Source organism: Podarcis pityusensis (assembly GCF_964106645.2).
Source record: "Podarcis pityusensis genome assembly, chromosome: 4".
Taxonomy (NCBI): domain Eukaryota; kingdom Metazoa; phylum Chordata; class Lepidosauria; order Squamata; family Lacertidae; genus Podarcis; species Podarcis pityusensis.
The window spans coordinates 97,865,900-97,892,468 of NC_138027.1; the positions used below are offsets into that span (position 1 = coordinate 97,865,900).

General features: G+C 40.4%; 1 protein-coding gene across 8 annotated transcripts in view; it reads left to right on the forward strand.

The window, feature by feature from the left end:
- Positions 1 to 26,569, forward strand: part of DACH1 (dachshund family transcription factor 1) — a 343,180-nt gene that overhangs the window by 194,284 nt on the left and 122,327 nt on the right. The window contains exon 4 of one of the 8 annotated variants that reach the window (XM_081003040.1): positions 18,109 to 18,153. The exons of the other annotated variants lie outside the window; for them this stretch is intronic. Within the exon in view, the coding sequence (XP_080859166.1) occupies positions 18,109 to 18,153 (45 nt within the window). The remainder of the gene's footprint in view (positions 1 to 18,108; positions 18,154 to 26,569) is intronic. 8 annotated transcript variants of the gene reach the window in all.

Below are 26,569 nucleotides of genomic sequence, written 5' to 3' on the forward strand. Positions count from 1 at the left end.
GGAACCAAAAGAATCATAGTTCTCCCTTGATATTCATCTTAATTATCCAGATTTCAAGAACGAAAGTATACCGCTCTTTCTGACACTGTAGCAACTTGGTTTGTGTGTGTGGTGTGGTGTGGTGTCTCTCTCTCTCTCTGTGTGTGTGTGTGTGTGTGTTGGATGTTATTGCATGTAAGTTCGTCCACTGCAAACTTAGCAGCTCACGTGTAAATCTTGCTTGACAATCTAAAAATGCTGCTATGAGAGTAGGCTTTATATATATGACAGGACTTCCAGTGGACAACCAACATATCTTATTTAGCTGTCGGAGCTGCTTAATTTGCATATTTAATTATATCACAGAGCTTTTCAAACCTTCTACCGTGAAGAAAGCCTTTCTAGATTGACTTGTCTTCTCAGTGGTTCTAGACCACTGCCATGGAATCTCTGCAGGTTACAGAAGATTCCAGAACATGTTCTAGGGTGCACATTCATTTCATGCAAGCTTCTTAGACCATACATGACAATATGACTTTGAACATGCCCAACACTCTTCTTCTAATTACATATTAAAGAGTGAGAAAGCAAGATTCTTGTATATGAAAATTCTGGAATTCATGGTCATGTTATCACTACTTGAATTAATTTCCTGAGATTGATCTGCATACCGTCTCTTTTATGAACATTTTACAACTATCTCTTCCTGATTTTTCCCTTTCCCCCTTTTGATGGTTTTAATTGATTTTTTTTATGCAGTATAATTTTAAAATAAAATATTCCAATCTCTGATTTTTTTAATGGTGTATTTATTTCTTCTGCGGTTGCCCTGTAATGATAAAACTATTTATCATCCTAAAATCAATACATCTGCCTTGGATGTTCTTGTTTAGGAATTTACAGCATATTTATCTCTCTGCTTCCATCTCTCTCATCTATTTATTTTCTCTTGAAGAATAAAACTTCTGTTCAATGCATCTTATAAACTCTGTGTGCATGTTCTCTTTACAGGCTTAATTACAAAATATGATCAATTTAATAGAAAGGTTTCAAAATATCATTATTGCACTACAAGTAGGAGGGGTGGGGGAAAAGACAAGCTTGACATTTTAAAACACTTGAATTAGACAGAGTTTCACTACTAATTGATTTTTAAAAGAGTTCCCTGGAAAAGTGAACTCTGAAATGTTTGGAAGTGCCTTGGCTGCATTCCAGAACATTTACTACAAAGCATAACTAGACAGTTTTGCTGCCACTGAAAAGATGTGTTCTATGCATAGGCTGTTCCAATTTAGTATCCCAGCTGTACACTAACATATCACGCTTCATACAATTCTTATATTTTTGGGATATTATATATTTCAGGGTTTCAATAGTAGACGCCAGGACTTCACCCAGAGCCCGCTTTCTTTTAAAACAAGATGTAGATTAATCTGCCAAGTCTAAATCTTCAGTGATTTCATTATTTTAAATATATACGCAGCGTAGGGTGCTTGCATTTAAACCCTTTGGAACAAAGTCCAGCATAACTGTTCATTTGAGCACATGATCGCAACCGAAAGGGTTAGCATTTCATAATACCACTGTGGCTAACATCAGTCATATTAATTTACTCCAACTGAAATCGGTAAAGCTTTAGGATGCATACCTGTGTTGGATTGTGGCTTTGTGCATGTTAGGCTGAAATTTCCTGCACACTTATTTAGGAGTAAGACTTGTTGAACAACTGTGTCTTCTGAGTAAACATAAATGGGATCACGTGTGGAACTCTGGAGTTTGTTCCTTGGCTAATAAAGATATATTTTTAGACCCTCCCTGCCCCTTCTCACCCTCCTGCTCAGAAAGCTTAATCCAAAAAATAGACCCCTCCTCAAAAATGGGTACTCTTGAGGTGAGAGAAATCCCCTTCCCCCAAAAAACACAAAGGGGGATGCATATATACAATAATTTTTAATATACTGTATATGTTCAAAATATGAAGATACAGCATCTGAATCAATTGAAATTAGCACATGAGTGGAGTGTAGGAAATTTCCAGTGATGATTGCCTACATCTTTGATGTTAATGTAAAGTTACACCAGATCTAAACTCTGTTCAGCGGCATGGCTATTGCTGAATGAGCCGGTCTAAACCTAGTAGAAGGAAAATAAGTCTTTAAAATAGTGCTTTGAGTTACGCCACTTTTTTGTTGGCTTAATTTATGTCAGGTCACCAGGACACATGACCAAGCTGAATGTACTTAGGATCCAGCCTCAGCCCTCCTTCTCTGGTCCTGCCACGCCACGTCCCTGGAACACATCTTTTTCAGGGCTTACGCCAACTTAAGATCTGCCAGCTGGGTCCAGGGGGAGATACACTGGCATATCCCTGGCTGAGTTTAGGATGAGAGAGTTAAGCCAGGATAGTCTGGATCCTGCTCATCTAGGTAGATCTTGCTATAGGATTGCTGCCTTAATGTACTTAAGGAGTTAGAAGACACCCAGCTCACGAGCAATTCTTAAATTTCAACCCCAGTGCTTCATTTCAGGCTTTGCCCTAGTCTTGAGAGGTCTGCCATTTTAAGCATACTATACCCTAATGATAACATATTTAAAGCGAACATTTAAAGCCCCTGATGTGGGGATTTGTCTAGATGATTTCTACAATTTAGAATAAGCCCAGATTAGCACAGTGACATGACATGGCTAGGTAAATGCCATAACTTGGCTCAGCAAAATTTTTCTTTATGCTTTTTTTAACCTGCACATCCATGTGGAAGAAGAGCTTTAAGTAACCTGAGAATTCAGCTTCATACAATTAAAATAATTCCCATGGGTTGAGAAGAATGAAGCCATTGCACGAGTGAAACGACTAAAGCTTGTGCAACAGAACGTCTCCTTCCTCTCTCCCCCTGCTTCCCACAGGTTTGGGAAAACCCCAGAGCAGATTTTTTTTTTGGGGGGGGAAGCAGCATTGGGGGGCAGGAGAGGAAGATTAGTTGCATGAGTGAAAGAAGTTCCATCCATGCAATGACTTTGTTGGATACAACCCAATATATTCCGTCGATGAGAAATGGAAGTACTGTGGGTCACTGCTATTTATAATTTTTATTATTATTGTTTTTGCTCTGATACAGTTCTATACGTTACATATTTTCATGCGTTATCATTTTGAGTGGTTAGAATTTTCCTTCAGACCTTTGCTCTGAGGATGCAAAAGGCTTCAGGACTGAAGCCTGATTTTATGATGCAAGGAATGGTGAGGATAGGATAAATGGCACCATTTTATTTTAGAACACGTGTGTTGCGCTAAAGTTATGTGCATTGAGAAGTTTGAAATACATTATTTTATTCAGTTACTTACAAATAACTTTTCACTATTGCTTTCCCCTAAAATTCCAAATAATGTTTGACTTAGAAGGGGTACAGTAAAAAGCTGAAATGTTTTTGCCTGTTTATCAGTCGAAATAAAGCATTATGACTAGGGAAAAATTGGTTGTACCATTATTCCAATCACATAAGGCTCTCTTTAATTGGTCCTTAATAAGCTTGGTTTAACTGGGATTTAAGGCAAGAACAGTGGTCATTAACATTAGCCAGATTAAGACTTTGTTAATTACCGCTGAAAGATAAAGTAGCATGCAATGATGGGGTTTGAAATGAAATATTTTTACACGTAACAGAAAGAGGACTAGATAATTTTGTTAGCTGAAATTAATAAATTATTATCTCTCCGTAATACTGGGAGGAGGAGTTTAAATACAGATTCCTGTAGTTAAAAGGTGTATAAAATAGAGGTGCCACTCCTTTTTATTTGATTTCTGTTTACCGTTATTCAACGAAACTAGAAGCCTGAAGTAATCAATAACTCCCTCAGGTCTGCATGGCATCACATGCAAAGCAGCAATGACAGAGCCTCATACTAATGGGCCTGTGACAGACACCTGTTCATGAGAAGTTTGCACAATTTCTGGCAAAGTTAAGTTAAGTTAAAAGGGGCAGCTCTTTACATGGGCAAACAGTTCTAACATCAGAACAGATTCCTATTGGTCAAATTTCTCACTAAGCTCTTTGTAATCACGAGAGGCTTTGAAAACACGAGGTATTAAATAGAATTTATATGGGGTGATTTCTGTGTTCACCACACTAACTGGATTTAGTACATTAAGCCCAGTGCTCGGCTTACTTGCACACATTAAGCTTTGCACGTGTGGCAAATAAAATAAAATAAAATATAATAGTGGGCGGGGTTTCAGGAATAATAATATTAATAATAATAAATTATTTATACCCCATACCCCATCCATCTGGCTGGGTTTCCCCAGCCACTCTGGGCGGCTTCCAGCAGAATATTAAAATACAGTGATTCATCCAGTACTAAAAGCTTCCCTAAACATACTCCCATCTGCGATGGAACCCAATGTATTTTGACCATACACCATTTTTACTTGGGGTGCAATTCCGAGAACATAACCCCCACATATATGCAGGCTTAATGTATCTCTATCCACAGGACATTTTCAAGCTTATCTGTAGAACCCAGACATAGCTTACTTATTCCTGCCGTAAGTCCACTTACTATTTCAGGCATTGCAGGCTGGCACCTTCCCCCAGCCGTGATTCGATGTGGCCTCTGGGGCTGCCCAGCCAGCAATGAAACTTAAAGCTCACTTCGCCAGCCGGGGATTGGATCCAAGACTGTCTGCAAACTGGGCAATGGCAGGCAGTCCTGGAGGTTGGACTGGCTCTGGGGGTGGACCTGACGGAGCACGTAGGCTTGTCTCAGGTCCATTCCCGAGGCATTTAAAGCAGCCTGCCCTGGCCCCAGCACTCAGTTCTTCTTCAGATCACGTAAGTGGGGTACCCCCTTTAAATGCCCTCTTTGCTACTGTCTCTCCAATCAAGAACAAAAATACTGTACCAAAGATAACCACAACTGGAATTGAAGGTCTGCGGCTGGCAGGAGGCTGCAGGACACATAGGAAAGCATCTCCTGCTGCTGTGCTACCCTGCATATCAGCTGTTAGGCAGGGAGGCTGAGCAGCCTAAACAAAGCCCCGCTGCACCTCCAATCTCTTCTCCGCCCTCCCTGAAGTCTTCGGGCTCTGGGGAGGTTTTCCCCACGAGCCGCAAGGACTCTCCAGTTCTTTCCCTCCATTTCCGGCTATGAATGAAATTATTTAATTATCCCCCAGTGATTGCGCACGAGTGGAGGAATGCCTGTATATGTCTTATTGGCTTGTAATCAAATACATTTTAACTGCTTAGTTATCATAACCATTTTGCAGACTCCATTTCCTCAAGTAGCAAAAGGTTCCAGGGGCAGCCTTTGTCAGGGCTGGATTAGTGCATTGGAGAATAACAATGCAATCCTATTCATGTTTATTAAGGTGTAAACTAGTGATTTGAAGGAGACTTACTCACAAGTAAGTGTGCATATGATTACAAGCTCCAGAGAGTTTTTCTAAGTTTGCAAATAATTATGTTGAGCATGGGGAGCAGACAGGTACCCACGCAACAGGGCATATCCCAACTTTTTTGCTTGCCAGCCACTGAAAAAGGTTTGTTTGTTTTCCTTTGCTGAGTACATTTACACAGCTTCCATCAGTCCCTAGTGAAGCAGGTGGCAATGTCCTGTAGTAGATAGTAATCACCAGCCTACAAAGGTATTTAGCAAGCCTCTTTAACTAGCAAGTTATACAAAAGCACTAAGGTACTGAAGAGTTTGTAACAGAAAAATGTCAAAAAGTTCACCAAAGTGCATGATAAAAAGTTTCTTTAAGCTAAAATAATTAGAAAATGGGGTTAGAGAGAAAGGGAAAAATGTAATTCAAAGGCCTAGTTATGCATGTTGCAAAAACAACAACATTTTGTTTGTTTGCCATCCTGGATACTCTGTTCTTTTAATAATAAATCCAGGCAATGAAATGTTTTATATAGTCAACAGCCATTTTGCTGGGGCTTCTTTCATGATGGATTGCAGAAGCACTAAGTAGTTTCTCCAAAGAAGGTCAACAACAGATCTGCCATACCTAGGAACCCTTATGTACAGAATAGTACATACTCTGCTGTAGAGCTGATTGTATGCTCCAAGGCTAGCTTGAATGGGTCCATTATGATTCACATTAAAACTGCAAAGATGTTCTTATTCTCTTTATTTCTTCCCTGCTTGCAGCCCCTCACAGGGCATAGGGGAATGCAGTAGCCAGCTTCGGTATAAGGAATGCGCTTGAAATGTTCTAAAAGCAAAGTCCCAAATACGGCAAGAATCTGTGTCTAGTTCAGGGATCCTCAGAATATGACCTAGAAAAATATAACATTGAGCCTCATAAGCTTTTTGTTTTATTGGACTATCCTGCACAAGCATTGCAAAGTTTAAGAGCTTTTTGGGATGGTGAGGATGGATATGTAGGCAGACGTAGGAGGAAGGAGTTATGAAAATGCCCGCCCCAACACACACACTTGAGACAGTCCCCAGCAGTTAAAAATGGGCAGAACCATGGAACCAGGAAAAATTTTTTTCATCCAGCTGACCACTGAGCATATGCACCCCTGAGAGCCAGTGTGGTGTAGTGGTTAAGAGCGGTAGACTCGTAATCTGGTGAACTGGGTTCACGTCTTCACTCCTCCACATGCAGCTGCTGGGTGACCTTGGGCCAGTCACACTTCTTTGAACTCTCTCAGCCCACTCACCTCACAGAGTGTTTGTTGTGGGGGAGGAAGGGAAAGGAGAATGCTAGCCGCTTTGAGACTCCTTCGGGTAGTGATAAAGCGGGATATCAAATCCAAACCCCTTCCAGAGATGAGGAGCCCTGGCAGCGTCATGCAGTGCAATTTTTTTGTAGGAGAACAGTTAGGGCCAAGGACGCCAGCTTGTGAAGGGAGTTTTTTTGGGGGGGAGGCTTGATGTTGCACCCGTGAGCATCGCGCCTCCCTCCCTAAGCCGGGCAGAAGCTTCCTGGACTTGGAGAATGAAATATACTCGGAGTCCTGTAGTGATTTCATGCTCTTTATTGCAGCTTGTAAAACAGTGATTGAATTGCCCCCCCAAACCTCAGGCTTTTATATACATTATTTACGCAATGAGTCCCGTCTGATTGGCTGATTCTGATTCCCTCCTGGAGCCTGATTGGTCTTTTCCTGCAGGCCAATCAGTTGTTGCATTCTAGGATCCTACCAGCCTAATAGGCTGATTAACTTCCTCCTGGAGCCTGATTGGTCTTTTCCTGCAAGCCAATCAGTTGTTGCTTTCTAGGATCCTACTTGCCTATTGTTCTTGGATCCAAGCTTAGTACATAACAGGGAAGGAGATGTCAGGCCTCTTGAGAGGATGCTGGAGCCCTGTTGCCTTCTTCCCAAAGCTGGGCAGGAGGACTGTTGGACCCTTTAGGGCAGGGGTCAGCAATTCTTTTCAGCAGGGGGCCGGTCCACTGTCCCTCAGACCTTGTGAGGGGCTGTACTATATTTTGGAAGAAAAGAAAACAATTTTCGCCCGCCCACAAAGAGGCCTGAAGATGCTTTGCTTTACCTGTCCTAGTTGTTGTCCCAATAGCCACAATTGGGCTTCTCCAGCCAGCCAGGCGCCATGGCGGCGTAGGAGGCTGCGTTGGTCAGTGAAGACAGAAGCAGCAGCCCCGGCGGAGGAGCTGCAGATGGAGGTAGGGGAACCGGGGTGTTGCCAGAGCTTTTACCCACCACCTGCTGCTGCTTCCCAAGAAGCACCGTGGAGAAGACAGAGCTGCCTGCCAACCTGCAAGCGGTGGCCGCAGCCACCGCAACAACCCACCTGAACACCATGGGAGGAATGAATGAAGGGAGGGAGGGAGGCGGTGACGAAGAAAGCGCACGAGGAAGCGGCGTGGAAAGGGGGTGCAGAGAAGGAAGGAAGGGCGGCCTGAAGGAGAGGGAGGAGGAGCAGGAGGAAACTGCAGCCGGCAGCCGGCGTCACACTCCTTCACAGCGCTGCCCTGCTGAGGTGGGCAGGCGGGTGAGCCGTCTCCTGCTGTCAACAGAGCCCGGCGTGGGACAAGATTGCTCTGTCCCTGAGGAGAAAAGCGCTGCCGTGTGAGGGAGAGGGAAAGAACACACACGCTGGCGATCCATGCGGTGATTCCCGGACCGCCTGCGGGCCGGATCTAGAAGGCAAATTGGGCCTGATCCAGCCTGTGGGCCTTAGTTTGCCAACCCGTGCTTTAGGGGTCTAGCGTAGTCCCCCTAGTCCACTGACCACTCGCCACTGAACCCTAGCTCACTGGTGGAGCATGTGCTTGTATGCAGAAGAGTCAGGTTCACTCCTTGGCATCTCTAGTATAAAACAAACAGCAGGCAGTAGAAAATACGCTATCTGTGGATGCCCTGCAGAGCCAGTTGTCGGTCAATGCTCAACATTGACAAATACACCTGGCTTCCGATGTGATTTCAATGGCCAATTGACCAGAATTCATTGGTTCTGAGCCAAGGTAGCTTGTGAGTAAGAAGTTTCTGTTGTTTCTTTTCTGTGGTCTGTGGGGCAATCTGCTTTTATATCCATTTTGGTTTTTCAATTTCTGAGTTTTTGTAATTTCTTGGCTTCAGCCTAGAGATGTTTCAAGGTTTTGCAGTATTCCTTGAAGCGTTTGCCTCTTTCCAATACTCGCTGGAAATATTTCAAGCCCTTGCCACAGCTCTCCGTCAATGAGGAATGAGGCTGAAATGTCACAAATCATACCTAGTTGCTGGAGAAGTTCAAATTGCTGTAAACAGCAGTGCCAAGGGAGCCTTTACCACGCTGCCAAAACCATAATGCAACACTCACAATGAGATCATTGCATCGTAATCCCTTCCTCAAATGTGTTTCCTTTTGTGCTCTGGTCATTCACAAGTCAAAGCGGGTGGGACTAAGGGCCAGGGACATCCAATTTACAGCACAGTACCCTTCAATGCATCTATGCCACAAGCTCTTGGAGAAGAAATGCCCCTTTATATTAGCCCTTCAGGCGAAATAGGCTTGTTACTTTAAACATTTCCTAGGCTTTAGCTAACTAAAAGCAGCATAGGTATTTTTAAATGTATCTATTGTGCCTGATAAAATTCTACAGGCATAATCAGATTTGTGATATGCAGCCTAATGCCATGACTATCATTTAGTTTAGCCATCTTCTTTTTTGCTTTATTGATTCCCTTAATGTAATTCACTGTGGCATACATCATGAATTAAGAAACCAACCTAGGAGTGTTCTGGATCTGTTGTGCAGTAACTGATACTGTCTTCCAGAATGCCTTGCAAAGTCAGCATAGGAAGATCTCTTATGCCGCTGAATGCCCACGTTCAGTCTGGGACACAGTTGTTGAAATGCCCCACAGAGAACTGATCCCTGCCATAATTTCATTTCTTTAGCCCCTCTGTCACCACTGGTCAAACAGTTTTTGAAGCTCCTTGAAGTTTTAGAAAACCCTGTAAACCCTGTGAGAAAAGATGATGGTATCCAGTGTACTCAACCCAGCTCTCTATCATACCATTTTCAACTTTGTTGGGGGAATTTTTTTCCATTTCTAGTCACTTACATCAAAACCTAATGAAATATGTAAGGATTATCAACCATTTAACCAAAACTTGCCCATTGGTCGAAACAAAACAAAACAAAACAAAACAAACAAACAAACAAACAAACAAACAAACAAAATCCTTCCAGTAGCACCTTAGAGACCAACTAAGTTAGTTATTGGTATGAGCTTTCATGTGCATGCACACTTCTTCAGATACACTGAAACAGAAGTCACCAGACCCTTATATATAGTGATTTCTGTCTAGTGACATCTATTTCAGTGTATCTGAAGAAGTGTGCATGCACACGAAAGCTCATACTAATAACTAACTTAGTTGGTTTCTAAGGTGCTACTGGAAGGATTTTTTTATTATTTTATTTTATTTATTTATTTTTGTTTCAACAATGGCAGACCAAGATGGCTACCTACCTGTAACTTGCCCATCGATGATCCTCAAATTGTGTTTTTTCACTAGATATATAGCACACCTTCTGCTCAGATGTGGATTCATGCCTTTATGGATTAAATCAGCATGTTCTGGGAAATATGGAAACAAAGGCTAAAGAATATATTATGGGGATGTAGAACAGAAAAATAGTGACAAGGACTGCAGAAGGAATTTAGGCAGAGAGAATGCAATTATGCATTTGAAGTCTGGCTGGGATATATGGAGTCACACATACACTCCTGTGAAGAATACCAGGGGATATTTAATGACTTCAGCTGTCAAAATTCAATGTTACTTGTTTCTAGGAAGACGCTACCAATAGCGGCACAGTGATTCCTGACAGCATGCTGGGGCACCATTTCACGGCAAACTTGAAGGGGATGAGTACCACCTATTGCAATGACTGCTTACTGTAGCATCTGGTGTTCCTTGGGTACTTTTTAGTGAAAGAATAACTTAGCCCAACCTTGCTTTAGCAAATGAGGTCTGACAAGATCGCAACCCGGGGTTTTATGACTGCGAGTAGAACTGCTGATGCCAGAAGTGTTTCAGCATCAGATACTTCACCAGATATTTTGCAAGTGATGACTGTTCCCCTTCTGGGCTCGCTATCTTCTAAGGAGCTCAGCTGAGCATAAGGGTCTTGAACGCAGAAAAGGTTGTAAAATGAAATGACAACACTTTTAAGTTAGACAACCAAAATATTGACATGATGTTTTATGTTAAAATGTGCTGGCATGCTAACTAAAAAAAAAAAGTGAAAGGAGTGAATATTAATAACAGGGCAATCCGAGGAAAATGTGACACATGGTGTGTGTTAAGTAACTTTCTTCTCTATCTTATTTGTTTTTCCTAAGCATGAGGGGAGGACATTCTGATTTTCAATTATTTTAGTTTATGACCTGAATTATTTGATATAGATCATATGGTAATGTTACCCCAAACACTCCTTAAAGATCAGGGTGAGTAGCCATGTTGACCTGCAGAATATTTTGTGGCAACTTTTGGGGAGCGTGGAGTGGTGGGGGCAGGAACGGCCAGTAATTAAGTTTTAGAATTAAGAGTAATTCCGTAGGATTAGCAACTGGAAGCCCAGGGGCTAATCCATCCCCAGGCACCCCATCTGGGTGGCAACATAGTCCTTGTTGTCTACAGTCTTTCCCAGGCAAAGGGCTTTATAACCCCATCTTCTCTGATGCAAACAGCCACAAAGGTGTTGGGAGTGCACTCCCCTTATGCAAATTAGATGCTGGCTTCCATACGCAAACTAGGACGCAGGTGAATGGTAATAAACATCAGAGATGCCTAAAGGAAGGGTTCAACAAAAGCCTTGGTTACAGTTTACACCGAAAAAAGAGACACCAGCTTGTTTAAAACTGGCTGCTCCATCCTTCTGTTTCTCCTTAGTCCAAAACATCATCCTGTAAAATCAAGATGGATGAATCCCATCTATCCCATTTTTGCCTATTGGCGATGGTTTTCAAGATCAGTGAACTTTCCCAGGCCTACTACCCGAGGGCCTTCTATTGTACTGGAGACTGAATCTGGTAACCTTGTGCATCTAAAACATGTGCTCTGCCATAAATATATGAGCCCTTCATAAAGCTCTAGTCTAGACCAATATCTATCTTGAATGGCAGTGGCTAACCTCAATCAGGCATCTCTCCCAGCTTTTCCTATCCAGATAGCCTCTTATCTGGGTTTGCTTGGGATTGAATGGGGGCCTTCTATGCAAAAAGTATGCAGTGCCCCTTCTACCACTGATTTATGCAGATTCCCATAAGCGTAGTCTGGGTGCATGGGCTTGTCTAGTTTTTGACTCTAGGGACTCCCTGGAAGGGAGACTCGAGCTTTGCAGATTTTTATTCAAAAAACTGCTTTTTCAGAGATTCATGAGCTGGAATTTGAAAGGAAGTGTATGTATGTCTCTCCCCCCCCCCCCTTATCTATTTTAGTTGAACATTAAATCTGTGGTCAATGGCATTTAACGTTGGTTGAGCAACGTACAAGGATTGCAGACCCCTCCTGTTTTTTGTTTTTGCTCCACAGGAGCAGCAGGAGAGATGCCAGTTTAGTGATGCCTTTCAGTTTTTAGACTTCCTGAAGTAAAGGGATATCAGAGGCATCTGGTAAAAAAAAGCTGGTGAAGTGAAATGCCGTTGAGATAGACCACTACGTGCTTTTCTTTCAACACATACTTAATGAAACAGAGTTAAACATTCCTGGCGAGAAAATTCTTAGAATTTTCTTTGTACATTTCTAAAAAAAGTTTTTGGAATGAATGGAAGACAATACCTTCCAGAGATATATAATGATTTAAAGCATGGGTAGGCAAACTAAGGCCCAGGGGCCGGATCCGGCCCAATCACCTTCTAAATCCGGCCCACAGATGGTCCGGGAATCAGTGTGTTTTTACATGAGTAGAATGTGTCCTTTTATTTAAAATGCATTTCTGGGTTATTTGTGGGGCATAGGAATTTGTTCATTCCCCCCCCCCCAAAATAGTCCGGCTCCCCACAAGATCTGAGGTACAGTGAACCGGCCCCCTGCTGAAAAAGTTTGCTGACCCCTGATTTAAAGTACCATTTTCTATTGTCCATATCCGTAGTGTGCTTTTAATTGTTTTACTTTTGAATTCAGCCACATTTACTATATTTTTTGTCTTAATTATAGAAACATTAGCAATCAAATTACGCAATGCCCTCTCTGGTACGGGAGTGGTTATAAATGGAAAAGAACAAAATTTAGGTCTCTGTGCAGCTGATATAATTTTATGCCCCCCTGCCCCTATCACAGCAGGTAAAATATTATGTTCAGAATTGGAGCGCTTCTCCAGGGTCTCAAAATTGCAAGTTAATTTTCAGAAATCTGAGATAATGTTTTTATCCATACATATACATACAGCATATACTTTTACAGCAACACTGAAGATTCTAATAGCTACAAAACATTTTAGATATATGGGGGTACAAATTGATCAAATTGTATCAGTATAACTATTGCATGGTTGGGAAAGGTATAAATACGGTTGTGGTGCCTTGGAATAAATTGAGATTCTCCATTATGGACAGGCTGCATCCAAAATGATTGTTTTTCTAGAAAAAGAATTTAAGGAGCTATTATGGAGCAAGCCAGATTTGCCATATTCAGTAAAAGAACCCAGTGGTCAACACTGGAGGATACAGAAATTGATGGTGTTCCTACTGGGGTATTAGCATTAATGAAAAATACGCTCCAGTTGTTGAGTTGGTTTACTAACCTCTGTGCACTCATGTCATTTAGAATATGGAGGCAAAAGTTTTAGCCCCAGGTCTATCACCCATAATTCTGATAAAATGCCATATTTTATTTCAAAATAAAAACAGATTATGTAATGTGAAGGTATGAAAATAATACCAATTCTATTATTTGAAAGATTATTATAGGAAAGGACATCTTCATGTGTGGATTAGTTTTTACCTACATATCCTTGTGGCAATGAGCCCAAGTAGGATGTGGGAGTCAGAATCATTTTTCTATGTGCATAGTCAAAAATTATATCAGAAAATGTAGAATTAAATACAGATTCCTAGTTCTCAGTTCACTTTTAGTATAAAAAGAACAGTTTCACATAGGCTTGAGATTTTACCACAGAAGTACTAAAAAGTTGCAGATTTGGTATGCTTCATTAACTCTTTGCACACAAGATAAAAAGTGCTTTCTGATGAACTGTAAAACCAACTTGGGATCAATTTTCCACAACATAAATTCAACATTCATTCTACTCTTTGATAGCCTAAGATTCAAGCAGCCAGGCAGAGTTTATATCTATCCTTTATCAATAAGCATTTTCTTTACAATTGTTTTAGATTATTCAACCAGTTGAAACCATTTTACAGGTTAACCTTACATAGTCAAAGGTGAGTTGATCCGTTTGTTCCTTCATTACTAACAATAACAATCATTATCATTATTTATTAAATTTGAATACAACCCTTCATCCGAAAATCCCATGGCAGTTCACAACAGAAAAATACAAAATGAGAATACAAAATTCATAATAAAACAAAAACCAGTAACCCCACTCCCACAAACACAGTTAAAAAGCCATAGAATGTTAAGCAGCCGAACAAATGGTTGAAGAAAAACGTTTTCACCTGGTGCCTAAAGATAGGTAATGAAGGCGCCAGGAGAGCCTCCTTGGGGAAAGCATTCCACAAATGGGGAGCCACCACAGAAAAGGCCCATTATTGTGTTGGTACCCTCCAGGCCTCTCGTGGAGGAGACAGATGAAGAAGGGTCTCAGATGATGATCGCAAGGCCCGGGTTGGTTCATATAGGGAGAGGCGGTGTTTTTTTTAGTCTAGCACAACCTTTAGAATTTAAAATTTCTTTGCAGTAATTTTCTGGTGCCATTTCAGGTGCCATCGCCACAGACCCCTCTCCCCTTTTCCTCCCAAAGGTTCCTGCGTGAAAATAGAGGGTATAAATTGTAGCAAAACCTGTACATGTGTGGAAATTGTGTAGATGTCCTAAGAGATAAATGGCATTTAGGGATAAGACTAGCAAGTGCAGTTCTACTGCATCCCTCTCTGTGCATGGACTATGTGCAGAATTCTTTTCTAAATGTATTTTACACCTCCAGAAGGTGTAGAAGCCCCACATTGTGCTCATGCCTTGCAACAAATGGAGGCCAAAGTCGGGGCCGATTTGGATCCAGCACAGTCTACACAGTGGTGAGGTGAGGGCCATGGAAGTGGTGCCTAGTCTATGTGCAAATACTAAGGTGTGAGATAGGGAATCTACACCCTGGCAGGCCTCAACAAAGGTTATATGTGCTCACTGTAATAATTGAAAATTATTACATGCCTATGGGATTTGACTTGTTAATTACTGAGTATGAGTTCGTTTTTATTAATTATCAATACTTTCCTTCACATCTCATCGTACCTTATGTACCCTGTCCAGAAATCATGAAAGCAACAGACTGCTTTGACTTGATATTATTTACTGTTCCAATTCACCTTTTGAGGATTAATTCCTTAGATTATTTGGACTACCCAGACTAAAGTTATTTATTTAGAATATTTGGAAGAAAATTAAAATAGGCCCCACATTTAAAAAAAAATAATTAAATATACTTCACTGCTTAAATAGATAATGTAGCTAATTACAAAGAAGAAAGGCTGAGTTAAATATCAGGATTTGAAGCAATTTTTATGTCATTAGCCACTGTTGCAAATCCCTCCTCTCAGATCATGAGAGTATAAACCCCACATATTTATATTACAGAGAAATGCAAAATCCATGTTGAATATAGTAGCTCTGGGGACCAGCACAGTAAGTGCTTTGGAGAAATGCAGGCTGACATTATTTCTTTGATTTTCTGTTTAAAATATTTTGCATGCTTAAGCTGCCTTTATCATATATTGTTTTCAGATCCTTGTCGAATCCTTCTGTTGTGTGTGCACTAAGCACAGGCACTGTGAGCACGTCTGAAGTAACATCTGCTGTGTCTTTTTTGTTGCTGGGGTTCATGGTATAATTAGCTCTATATTTCACCAAACACAATTTTGCTCCCATGGCGGACAGAGCAGCATGAAGAAAACATAAATAATTGAAGATTAGAGAAACAGAAGGCAAAGTTGAGGTAGGTGGTTTGGCTGAGAAAAGGGTTAAGGAGAAAAGAAGGTCATCTCATTATGGGGAAAAAAGCATTGTTATCAGGACACTTGTAAATGTAGTTGATTTCATTTCCTAGTGATTAATGCAAAATAGTAGGTTTCCCTACTATTTTCAGCCAAGAAGCATAGACACAATAGTATATTTTTATACTTATGTATATTTTTAAAAACAATAATATTTTTAATAATATAAGATTATCCTCTGGCCTGACCCACAAACAGAAAATTAATTGCAAAACAATTTCCCACTTTTCTCCATATACTCGGTTGGTTAAAAATGCAACTGTTATATATTATAATGCAAAGTTCACACCAGGGCATGCTCCAGAGAATGGCGAGCTAAAGCAGTTTCTCACATGCTACGCGGCCCGAGAGCCCACTATCCAAATAGCACCATCATTCTGACTTTGCAAATAGTGTCTACAAAGGCCAGGAACAGCGTGAGGGAATTCTCAGCTTGCAAGTCCTCACCTCTTGCAGGTTAAGAGAGCTTACTTCCTTTGCCCAAGAGCCTCGGATATCCTGGAGCTAACACTGGCTTTTGTAATTCTCAAGAGGGCAAGGCATTTTTATACTCAGTTGCTACTAGTCATTGTATACAACAGAAATATTGCTTTATTTCTTTTTCATTTCAAAAAGGTATTCAGGAGCACCATGGTCCCTACTATTAGGCAGGGTGAGGTGGCCACTTCAGGCAGCAGATTTTGGGTGTCATGAAATAGCTGCTAGTTGGGGCTTGTGGAATTTTCTACCTGAGATTAAGTCTATTGAAATCATTCAGATTCAATAATAGTTAACTCAGGTGCATAGCTGTCAACGTTTCCCTCTTTTTAAGGGAAATTCTCTTATTCCAAATAGGATTCCTCACAAGAAAAGGGAAAAGTTGACAGCTATGCAGGTGGTCTAGTACTTATCACTTGATAAACAAGATGGCTCCGCCTACAAATAAAGTATTGGTTTCTACACATTTGGGGGACTTCCCAGATATGCAGAAGTATATAAATTAAAATAAAATACAGCCCATCTATCATCTATCTATCTCCAGGAGGTCCAAGCATGTTCAGTGATCTCTCAGAGCCTTGGAATGTAGAATGTCACTCTCAAAATAAATAAAATATGAAAACGGGGAGGGGAGACCTGGTCTGCCTGAACTCCTAAAAACTGATTGTATCCTAGAGGAGTTCAGGGTTGGTGACTGGAACCCCTAACAGGAGCATTTCAGTTGGGGCAGTGGTGAGGAAACTTTTCCAGCCTGAGAAGTTCTTTTCCTTCTGGGCAACCTTCTAGAAATGGAATGACAGTGGTTGATGGGACCAGAAGCAAAGGTAGGTAGCAAGGGATAGGCCCCTTCCTTATGTACAGTAGGCTGCATTTCATCCATGCCAAAATCAAAAGTTAAAATTCAAGGACTCATTCTATACAGGCAAAAGCACTCGATGTGGGTCATGAACTGGGGAGAATCATGAGGGCCGGAGAGAAAAGCTTGGAGGGTCTCTTCTGGCTTGGAGGCTGGAGGTTCCACATCACAGTGTTAGATGGTAAAGAAACATGGCAACACTTGGGGGATCCAGTTTGTGTCTAGGCTTGTTTAGGTATGCCAGAGCTTACTGCTAATTTTTTTTCTTGTGTATAGCACCGAATGGATGACAAGGCTGCCCGAATAACACAGAAAATGTCATTTCCATATTCTTGCTTTCCAGCTACATACAATAAATCATTTTCTTGAAAAGATAATAAAGCACCAACTGAGTGCTGCTTTAATTCACATAGAGAGAGATCTTCAGTACTTTTCTAAAACAGTGTAATTAGGAAAAGACTTGATTTTTATTTTCTGATTTTATACATCCGACAGCTGTTAAAGAAGTTTTAAAAAGGTTAAGCAGTAGGAAAATATATTCTATTTCCACTTTGCATTTGAAGCAAAAGAAGTAATAAATCACCAGCAATTAACTACACATTTATAAGGTTTGAAGATATCTGCTGTACCATTATATGTGCAGATGACTGTTCACATGTTTGGGAACTCTGGAGAAGCATGGAAAAGGGTCCTTTGTATGATTGCAACTATGATGCCTCCCCGATCCATGTCCATTACGTGCACCAGACGTGTAGAAAACTCTGGTCAAGTATAGCTGTATACCTACAGCCTTCTCACATTCTCACTACATGTTTTTGGTTGCACAGTCAAAACATCCTAGGTGTGATAATTAAAAAATGTAATGCCACAGGTAGCCTTCAAGAGATCTGCAGTCTCTGCTTTTTCTCTATTAGCCTGAGCCTCTCATTTTCAATAATAATAAGCCGTCTGCAGGATGCTGTAAAGGTTGCTGATGCAATGTATATAAGACTCTGAACATTTGATGTGTGCCATTTAAATGATAACTTCTGTTATTAAACTGGTTGTAACAACTGAACAAAGTTCTTGCATGCGTAGACTACGCTTCACAGTTGTTGTGTTTGTTTTTATTTATAATTCATAATTTGGGCATAACTGAATCATTTTTATGTTGCTAGGACACTCAACAAAATGGATTTTCAGTAGGAAAAAGGCAGTTAGATGTAAGTGCTAAATTTCTTTAAACCACATTTAATGTTATAATACATTTGCCATGGTATTGCTTTTATTGTGTAATTGGTATTTTCACAGAAGGTTAAGAGTGTCTTTTGTGTGGTTAGAAGTGCCCTTTTGAATTTTGCCTCCACCCACCCCTCCACCCCAAAATACGGTTTATGAAAAGGACTGACTAATCTAGTTTATGTTTCTGCTTTTCATAGGTCTTGGGCTAAACCCAATCTGTCTTTAGTTCCCACTGAGGTAGTAACTCTGTATCTTCATATCCATGCAAAAAGAGTCCTTCTACAGGCAAAAATTACCACGCCACACAGAAGTTGTGGCTAGAATTCCTCTCCCTGAAATCCCAGTTTTCTACTTGAGTTGGCTTGAAGAACTATTTAATCATGAATTTTAAAAAGGGGGAGGGAACTTTTTTGACGTGAGGAGTAGAGGGGCCCTGCTCAGTGCTAGTAAAGAGACAGGAGTTACAACCTTATGTTTAGCTTGCATCTTAGCTGTCACAGCCCCGTTTGTATACTTCTGGAGGAGGTAATAATAATTTAAAAAGTTCTTCCAACAGAAAGAACTTAAAGGGGTGTATATCAAAATATGGGATGTGAGACATATCAGAAGCATAAAAAAGGCACTTGACAGGAGGAATATTGGCATCTGTCTCGAGAGACAATGGAGTGAGCCTCCGGGGGTGAAGTCAAACCGCTGAGTTAGCAGCTGTGAAGTGACTTCCGCTGGGCACAAGGCTCCCTCTTGGCCTTGCTGATGTGGTCCAAAGGAAAGCAGAGCAATATGTTTGGCACCAGCTTGGCTGCAGGAGTTTCTGGAAGGAGGCACACAATGCATCTTCCTACCATCTTAGGGACTCCACTCCAGATTTGTGTAGGTCAGGCATCCCCAAACTTGACCCTCCAGATGTTTTGGAACCACAACACCCATCATCCTTAGCTAACAGGACCAGTGGTCAGGGATGATGGGAATTGTAGTCCCAAAACATCTGGAGGGGCGAGTTTGGTGTAGGGTTCTTCTGAATATATCCTGCAAGGCAGTGGAGGTTTAGGATCAGAGTTTTCCTTCTAGATGGGCTATCTTCCCAGGCTGATGATCCCCATCTGCCCCTCACTTCCCTCAACAGCATGTCTAGATGCCACCTTCTTGAGCAGTATCTTTGCACAGGATGGACCAGATGGGCAGAGGAGCAAAGGAACCATGTCTTCTGGTTGCAGAAAGAGAATGAAAGAATTGAAAGGGGTATTTTATTGCTTGGGAAGTTTTAATTTACTGGAGGCCTGGGTCAGGATTTCTCCACAACTTCATATGTTAAAAAATGTCCTGAGATTAGTGTGAATTCTAGCATTTTCCCTAAATGATAGAAGATTGGCATCTGGAAAGTGCTTATGTAAACAGTTTACTTTTAACTAATGCCATCTCCAATTGGGCTAAATGCCACCTTCCCTTCTCTATGCTAAAATATGAAGTGTTGCAATTGTATTTTATTTTATTGCATGTGAAGTTTTCTCTCCCCTTCTAGAATCAAAAGTTTGTACCTCTTATTTAATGTAACTGAATGATGATAATTCACGCTCCTTCCCCACCCCACGTCTCTGACGCCTTGAGAGATCAGTAGTGAATTGTTATTGCTTAAACACGCTGGAGGAAATGTAGGTTTTGTTGGCTTCTTGCTTAAATAGAGGCGGAGGTTTGTAGGCTCAGTAGAATGTCTTCCTTTTTGTGGTCTAGCTTTTAGGCCTTTTTATGTAGTAATAATGTATTGCTGTTGGTGGCAACAGAAAAACGAAGCCTGTCCACATTGTTTCAGAGTCACCATTTAGACTTGCATGGTGTTGTAAAAGTTAACTGATGCTTTTTTTTTTACTTATTTCATCATAATCCCTCACAGATTGACCAAAAGGATGTTTGGTGTTGAGGCTTTTTGTGAACTTGTCTGCTAAAACAAATGCAAAAAAATTAAAAAAAATTGGTAGTTTGCTGGTTACAGAGAAGTTGCTAGCTGACATAATCTGTGACCAACAAATGGAAGTGACACAAATCACAGCAAGGACGTTTACAGTGAAGGTGCTAGTTCCCAGAAATGCCGTTCTATCTGGCCAGCCATCATCTTGAGACTACTGGTGACCCCATGTACTCCTCATGTGCTCCCCACTTGGCTCTCATAAGGGTGAATTGCCCATGGATACAAGCTGTTAGCTACTAGAGTGCTTCACCGTTAGCAAATATACATACTGTTTTTCGTCACTTGTTGCTAAAAATAAGTACGTTCAGTAGAAACCTCTACTTACAGCTCGTACTGTATCAGGTCCATAAATCAATTAATCTGTTTACGGGGTTGCTCTCCTTTTTTTTTTTTTTTTTTGTTAGCTACAAACAGCCCCTCTTTACTTTCTTTTAAAATATTTGTATTATTCAGTAAGCCCAAGACATATAAAAGCATTACCAATATTTTCTAATTAATATTTACTCTTTTCTAAAGCTATTATAAGGACACTTAATGCACAGCCTAAAATGAGAGTTGACAATTGCAAGTACAAACCAACCAACGTTGTAATAAAATCAATACTTACATTTCCCTCGGGGGCACTATTTACTGTTTGCTGTGCCATTTCCTTAATGGAATAGCAGTTATGTTTGCAGAAACCTTGTAACTACCATCTTTATGTTTTAACTAAAAGCAGCTTTCTTGAAGAAGGTTGGAGGGAAAACAACCTCAAGTTACCATATAAAAATTGCTATGAGCATTTTGTGTATTATTCATAGAATAACCCAAAGAGAATCACAATTATAATCGGAATGCTTCTGGATGTTCAGAACTGTAAATGAATATTTTGTGTCTTCCCTGGTCTGTATGATTTTAGAATAATATTTATGACACAAATGTACTTCAGTATTTAACACACTATGAATATGCATCTCTTTTAATGTGGTTGATAGTATCCCATCATTAAATTAAGTAAGAAGTACGCACTTTCTTTAACATGACAAATAATAAAATGAATCTTAATAGTTTATATTTTCCATTGCAGTTTTCTTTTAATGGATAATAGTGAACCAACAATTAGAATCCTTATGCAATACGTTGCTATCATCATATATTATTTGTTTGTTAAGAGTATTTATAACCCACCCATCTGTAGTTACCAGGGTGGGATACAGGGCATAATAGAAATAGCCAATCAAAATAATAAAATAATTAGTAGTAAATGATGTCCACATCCAAACAACCAAAATCACAAACAATAAATGATTGTGCCATCGCATAGGAGGGAATGGCTGTAGTTGAGTTGTAGAGTATCTGCTTCACATACAGGCGTCCCAGATTCAATTCTTGGCATAAATGACCCAGTGGTGAGCAGGGTGATGATTCTCATCTGACCTCTGCCCAGTTACATCACTGCTAATAGCAATAGAAAAATAACAACAATAACCATATCAAAATATATATTTCTTACCCATCTCATTACCAGAAGGTCCCTGGGCAGGTTACAACACTATAAAACACAGCATTTGCTATTCTATAAATCTGCTTACTAGTAAATTCACTTACTTTGTGAAAATCAACATTTTCACCTTTCAAAATGTAGATTTCTTCACGTACATATATATTAGGATATAGAGAAAATATGCATAAATATTCAGAAGGCCAAAGGAAAAGTAGCACACCTCCGCAATCTTTTTTGTAAGACCGGATGCATGGTCTTTCTGATGAATGAAGTTCACCACCACTGTGCCCCTTTCAAGGTAATGAAAGTGCCATGTGCTCATCTTTAGCACAGTGTATCAAGACACCACATTTTGCATAGCCAAGGCCTCTGGATTTCCATTTTGGTTTTATCGTTGCAAGGGAGAAAGTTGCACCTTGGCATAATCACCATTCTGACCCCTTTTCTGTACCGTTAATTAGGAAATAGCCTTCCATTTCCTCTTTCTCTTCAAGGTGTTTGATGAGTGCTTTGGGAGAGAGGCCATGGAGATTGCAACATATGAACTTCACCATAATTGGAGCATTTCCGAGGGACTGTTTTTATAATCCCTTTAGTGATGCCATTCATGGCCCAGCTGACTTCAGCCTTTTTCTTCAAGTAGGTAATTTCTGCTGGGTAAACATTTAGCTCCTTACATATATTCCCTTTGGGTACCAGAGGAGGTCCCCACAATGGTTAAAATTATCTGATCATTCTTAAAAGCAAACTCCAAAGGGGGTGGGGTGGGGTGGCGGCTTGTACAGCCCAGAGCATCACCCATGACATAGTTGAAGGTCATGATGTGTGAATGCAACCCATTCTTCAGGGTCAACCGCTGGTAGTTCTTGGGCAGCCTGTTGCCCAATGCCATGAGGTGCTTGGACCTGGAGCCATGGCACAAACTCTACCACGTGTACATGGCATCCATGCTTCTTCTCCAGAAGTAGACCGCAGAATACACTTTTGCTGGAAATACCTTGTGGTACCACCTCCCTACCCAACTCAGGAGGTAGCGGGCGCAGGGTAGGGGTTCATTTCCACTGCACTGACTTTGCTGCTGCCTCATCCTTCCCACTCAGAGTGGCAGCAACACAACCAACTAGAGATCAAGTGAGCATTCCTCCCCTCAAATCTGCTACTGCTGGCATATCCAGGTAGCACTGGGAAATATTCAAGAGACCTTTGCACCATACGTACTGTTCTGGTGCTTTAATATATGTTTTAATTTTGGTAAGCTGCTTTGAGACCCATATGTGGTGAAGAAATAATAAATAATAATAATAATAATAATAGTGACAGTGTCAAATGACAAGTACCTCCTAAACTGTGTAACTAGTCCTTCAAGGGGAATTCAAGCCTATCCAGAATGGGTTATACACCTAGTTTCCAGATGCAGAAAATGAACTCTCAGCACCTCCATCTTGTCTGCGTTTAGCTTCAGGTTACTGGTGTTTATCCACCCCATTACTAAATCCAAACACCTAGTCAGCACCTACATAGCCTTATCTAACTGGTTTCTCTTCAGCTCACTAAAAACCATTTGATGACCTCACCCAGATGCATCATATAGATGAGATCATGAGGGACAAAATGAAACATTGCAGAGCTCTACATCACAAGTGCCATGGCGTTGATCAAAGGGTCTCCCCACCTTCCATTGCAAATTTCTGAAACTGACCCTGAAGGTAGGAGCAGAGCCACGATATCACCATTTTCCCAGCTCCCACCGTACAGAGTGGATGCAGCAGGATACAATGGCTGATAATATCAAAAGCTCCTAAGAGGTCCAGGAGTATGAACAGCTTTTGCACACACACTATCTCTCTCAAGATGAAGGTCATCCATCAGACTGAAATCAGTCCGGTCTAACTGACTTCATCCAATTGTGCTTGGAAATGAACCACCACCTTCTCAAGCATCTTAACCAAAAAAGGGACATTAGCAAGCAAAGCAGGTGATAGTTAATACAGTCTCCAAGGTCCTAAGAATTCTTAATGCATTCCCCCTTTCTAGTGGAAGGCTATAGCTCCTCACTTCCTAGGGTAGTGTATTCCAGAGGATAGTATGGCAAGAAGATGCAAGACTGATGTGTGATGGAGCAAGGGACAGACAATGCAACAATAGTTTTACAATATTTTGTTTTCATTTTTCTTTGTGTAGTTTTTGTTCAGTGACAAATAAGTTTGTTCTCATCTCTTGATCTTGGTTTGGATTTGTTAGCTTTCCTTCTTAGGCCTTGCCATGAGGAGTGTCTTCCATGTCAAATGTAACTTATCTCTAAGCTAAACCTGCCATTCTCTAAAGCAGTCTGTAGCAACCCTTCCTATCTCCCATGCTTCCTTGTTATTCTAACACAGATGTGTGAATCTTTCTAAGCCTGCAGCTAGAGGACATGATTTAGCCTCTGGCCATTAATGGATTACCCACTACATTAGATCTTTGTCTCATATTGTGGTTGGAATGTAGACGTGATGGTTATAGATGTGATCACCCCCTCAGAGTGAGAGGACAAGAATTGCAGGTGGAGCTAGCAGGGATGTAAGATTGCACTGAATAAGCACAAAAGCAAAGTTTTGGGCAGCCCTTAGGATATCTGTAGGGCACTAAATATGGAGATACTGTAATATTGGATCCCAAAGGCTTTGCTTCAGGATGAGAACAGAAATCGTGCAGCAGCGGCACGGCAACAGTGGGAGGCCCCATTAGCTAAAGTGGTGCTTCAGGTTAAGAACAGTTTCAGGTTAAGAACGGACCTCCAGAACAAATTAAGTACTTAACCCAAGGTACCACTGTATTGAATTTTATGCCTTGTATCTTTTTAATAGATGTATTCTTTAAAAAGAAGTTCTGCTTAAACCATGTAGCCTTACTTCCATGTGGCACTTTAAGGATTAGGACAGAAATGCTCTCTTAAGCTTTCACTAAAACATATCAAATGGTGCATGGCATATTTTTGTTAGATAGGGTCCCTCCTCTCCTTATTCAGAAACTCCTGCTGACTTTAGAAATAGATAATAAAATTTGAATCTGCATGTGTTTTGTTGAAGGCCAGCAGCAAATTTGTTTCATTAATTATAGTCAAAATCACTGGGTGAACAGCACTATAGACCCATTCAAAGAAACTTATTTTGAAACAGGATATTAGAAGTATACTCCATAGGGCAGCAAAAGTTGCTTTATGTAGTGATGGTAGTATTTTTGGAGTGTGATAAAGCAGAGCTCTTGTCAAATCTAAATCTTTAATAAACATACAAAATGTTGCTCTGCTCTTCACGTTATACTGAGGCTTTGAGCTCTGAGCCTCTTTGTGATTCCTCTTGAAGATCTGATTGTTGAGAATGAGAGTTACATTATTTATATATAAAAAACCACAGTCCCCAGCCACATTATTACGTATGGCACACAATATCTTCCAGACTGTCGCTTTATGTCAAAAGCTTTGAACAGCCTTCCAGTACTTACCAATTGCAGTTGATACAGAATCAGTGCTATATAACAGCTGCAGTAACAAGGTGTTACTGCCTTTACTTTAATCTACCTTTCTCTCTTGCCAGTTTATTATGTTTTGAATTCATGCTTTTTGTAGATCTGTGAGCTATCTTTCTTATGGAAATTAATCTTTTTAGAAGATTTGTGCTCTCATTTTCAAACACTAATACATGCATTCAAGTATCCCATTATTCAGGACCAGCTGGCTTTTTTATCTAGTGATATTTACTTCAAAAAGCCAAGCTAAATGCTATCATAGATTAATTCTAAGGGCACAGGAGAGCTTTTTTGGGGAGAAAAAGAGATTTGGTAATTACTTAGAATATCGCAATAAAATCACAGAACATGTCAAAAATGTGTTATCTAATTTGTCATAATGGAAAACCAAAAAAAAAAAAAAAAAGGAGAGAAAATGATAATTCACTGAAGAAAGGCATTCTTTGAAGATTGTGGGTGTGTGGCAGGTGTCGTCATCTCTCCCCCCCCCATAGTCAGAACACATATAAAGTCTAAATCTGTAAAGCTTTATAACAAACTGATTACACATGTAAATAGCATGTGTAGGAGACAGGCAAGGGAATCCAGACATTCATTCTAAGCTACTTTAAGATATATCAAATCAAGTTAAGTTGTTAAGACATACTTTTCTATATTCGGGTGAAGGTCCAAAATCTGGTGAATGTTATTATTCAAAGCTAAATGCTCCCAAAATGAAGGATCACCCATGATTGTCGACCTTCATCAAATATTTTGAGTATCATAGGCTCAGTTCAAGCACATCCCTTACCTTTTATACTTATTTTTTTGTGGTTCAAAGGAGTAGTAGCTTCAGATGATTACTGACCTATAAGATTGGGGGCAGGGGGTGATGAGATAATCGTGGCTCTCCACCATAATGAGGAAAGCCTAGTATTAACTGAGTGGGATGAAGATAGGAGCAGGCCTCAGTGGGAATAATCACTCAACATAACTTGCATATTTAGCTGTAAAGGTTAGGGCAGATTTTATTTAGAATATTTTAGTATAATATATGTACTGTTATTAGCTTAGTATTTGAGTTTTATTGGCACAGCTGATAGCTATACACTGAGTGTAAATTAAACTGAATGTGATGCTCAGAATTTACTTGTATATGTCTGAAAAGTGGGAAAACATAATCTAGGTTTGGGCATCCACAAAATTCACCTGGACCGTCAGCACTTGGATATTCACAAAATTTTGAACATTTTCTGTAACATAACGCACACGTGTGTGGTTGTATGTAAGCGTAATTGAAGTTGGGAAGCACTGAATTTCAAAAAGGATATTCACCGCTGCAATTTCTTACATAAATCAAACTGGAAATAAGACACATTTTACAATTCAATTTAAGATCCCACTGAGACAATAATGTTGCAAGCTGTGCATTTTGCAAAGTAATATAGTAATGTCTAGTTTGCAT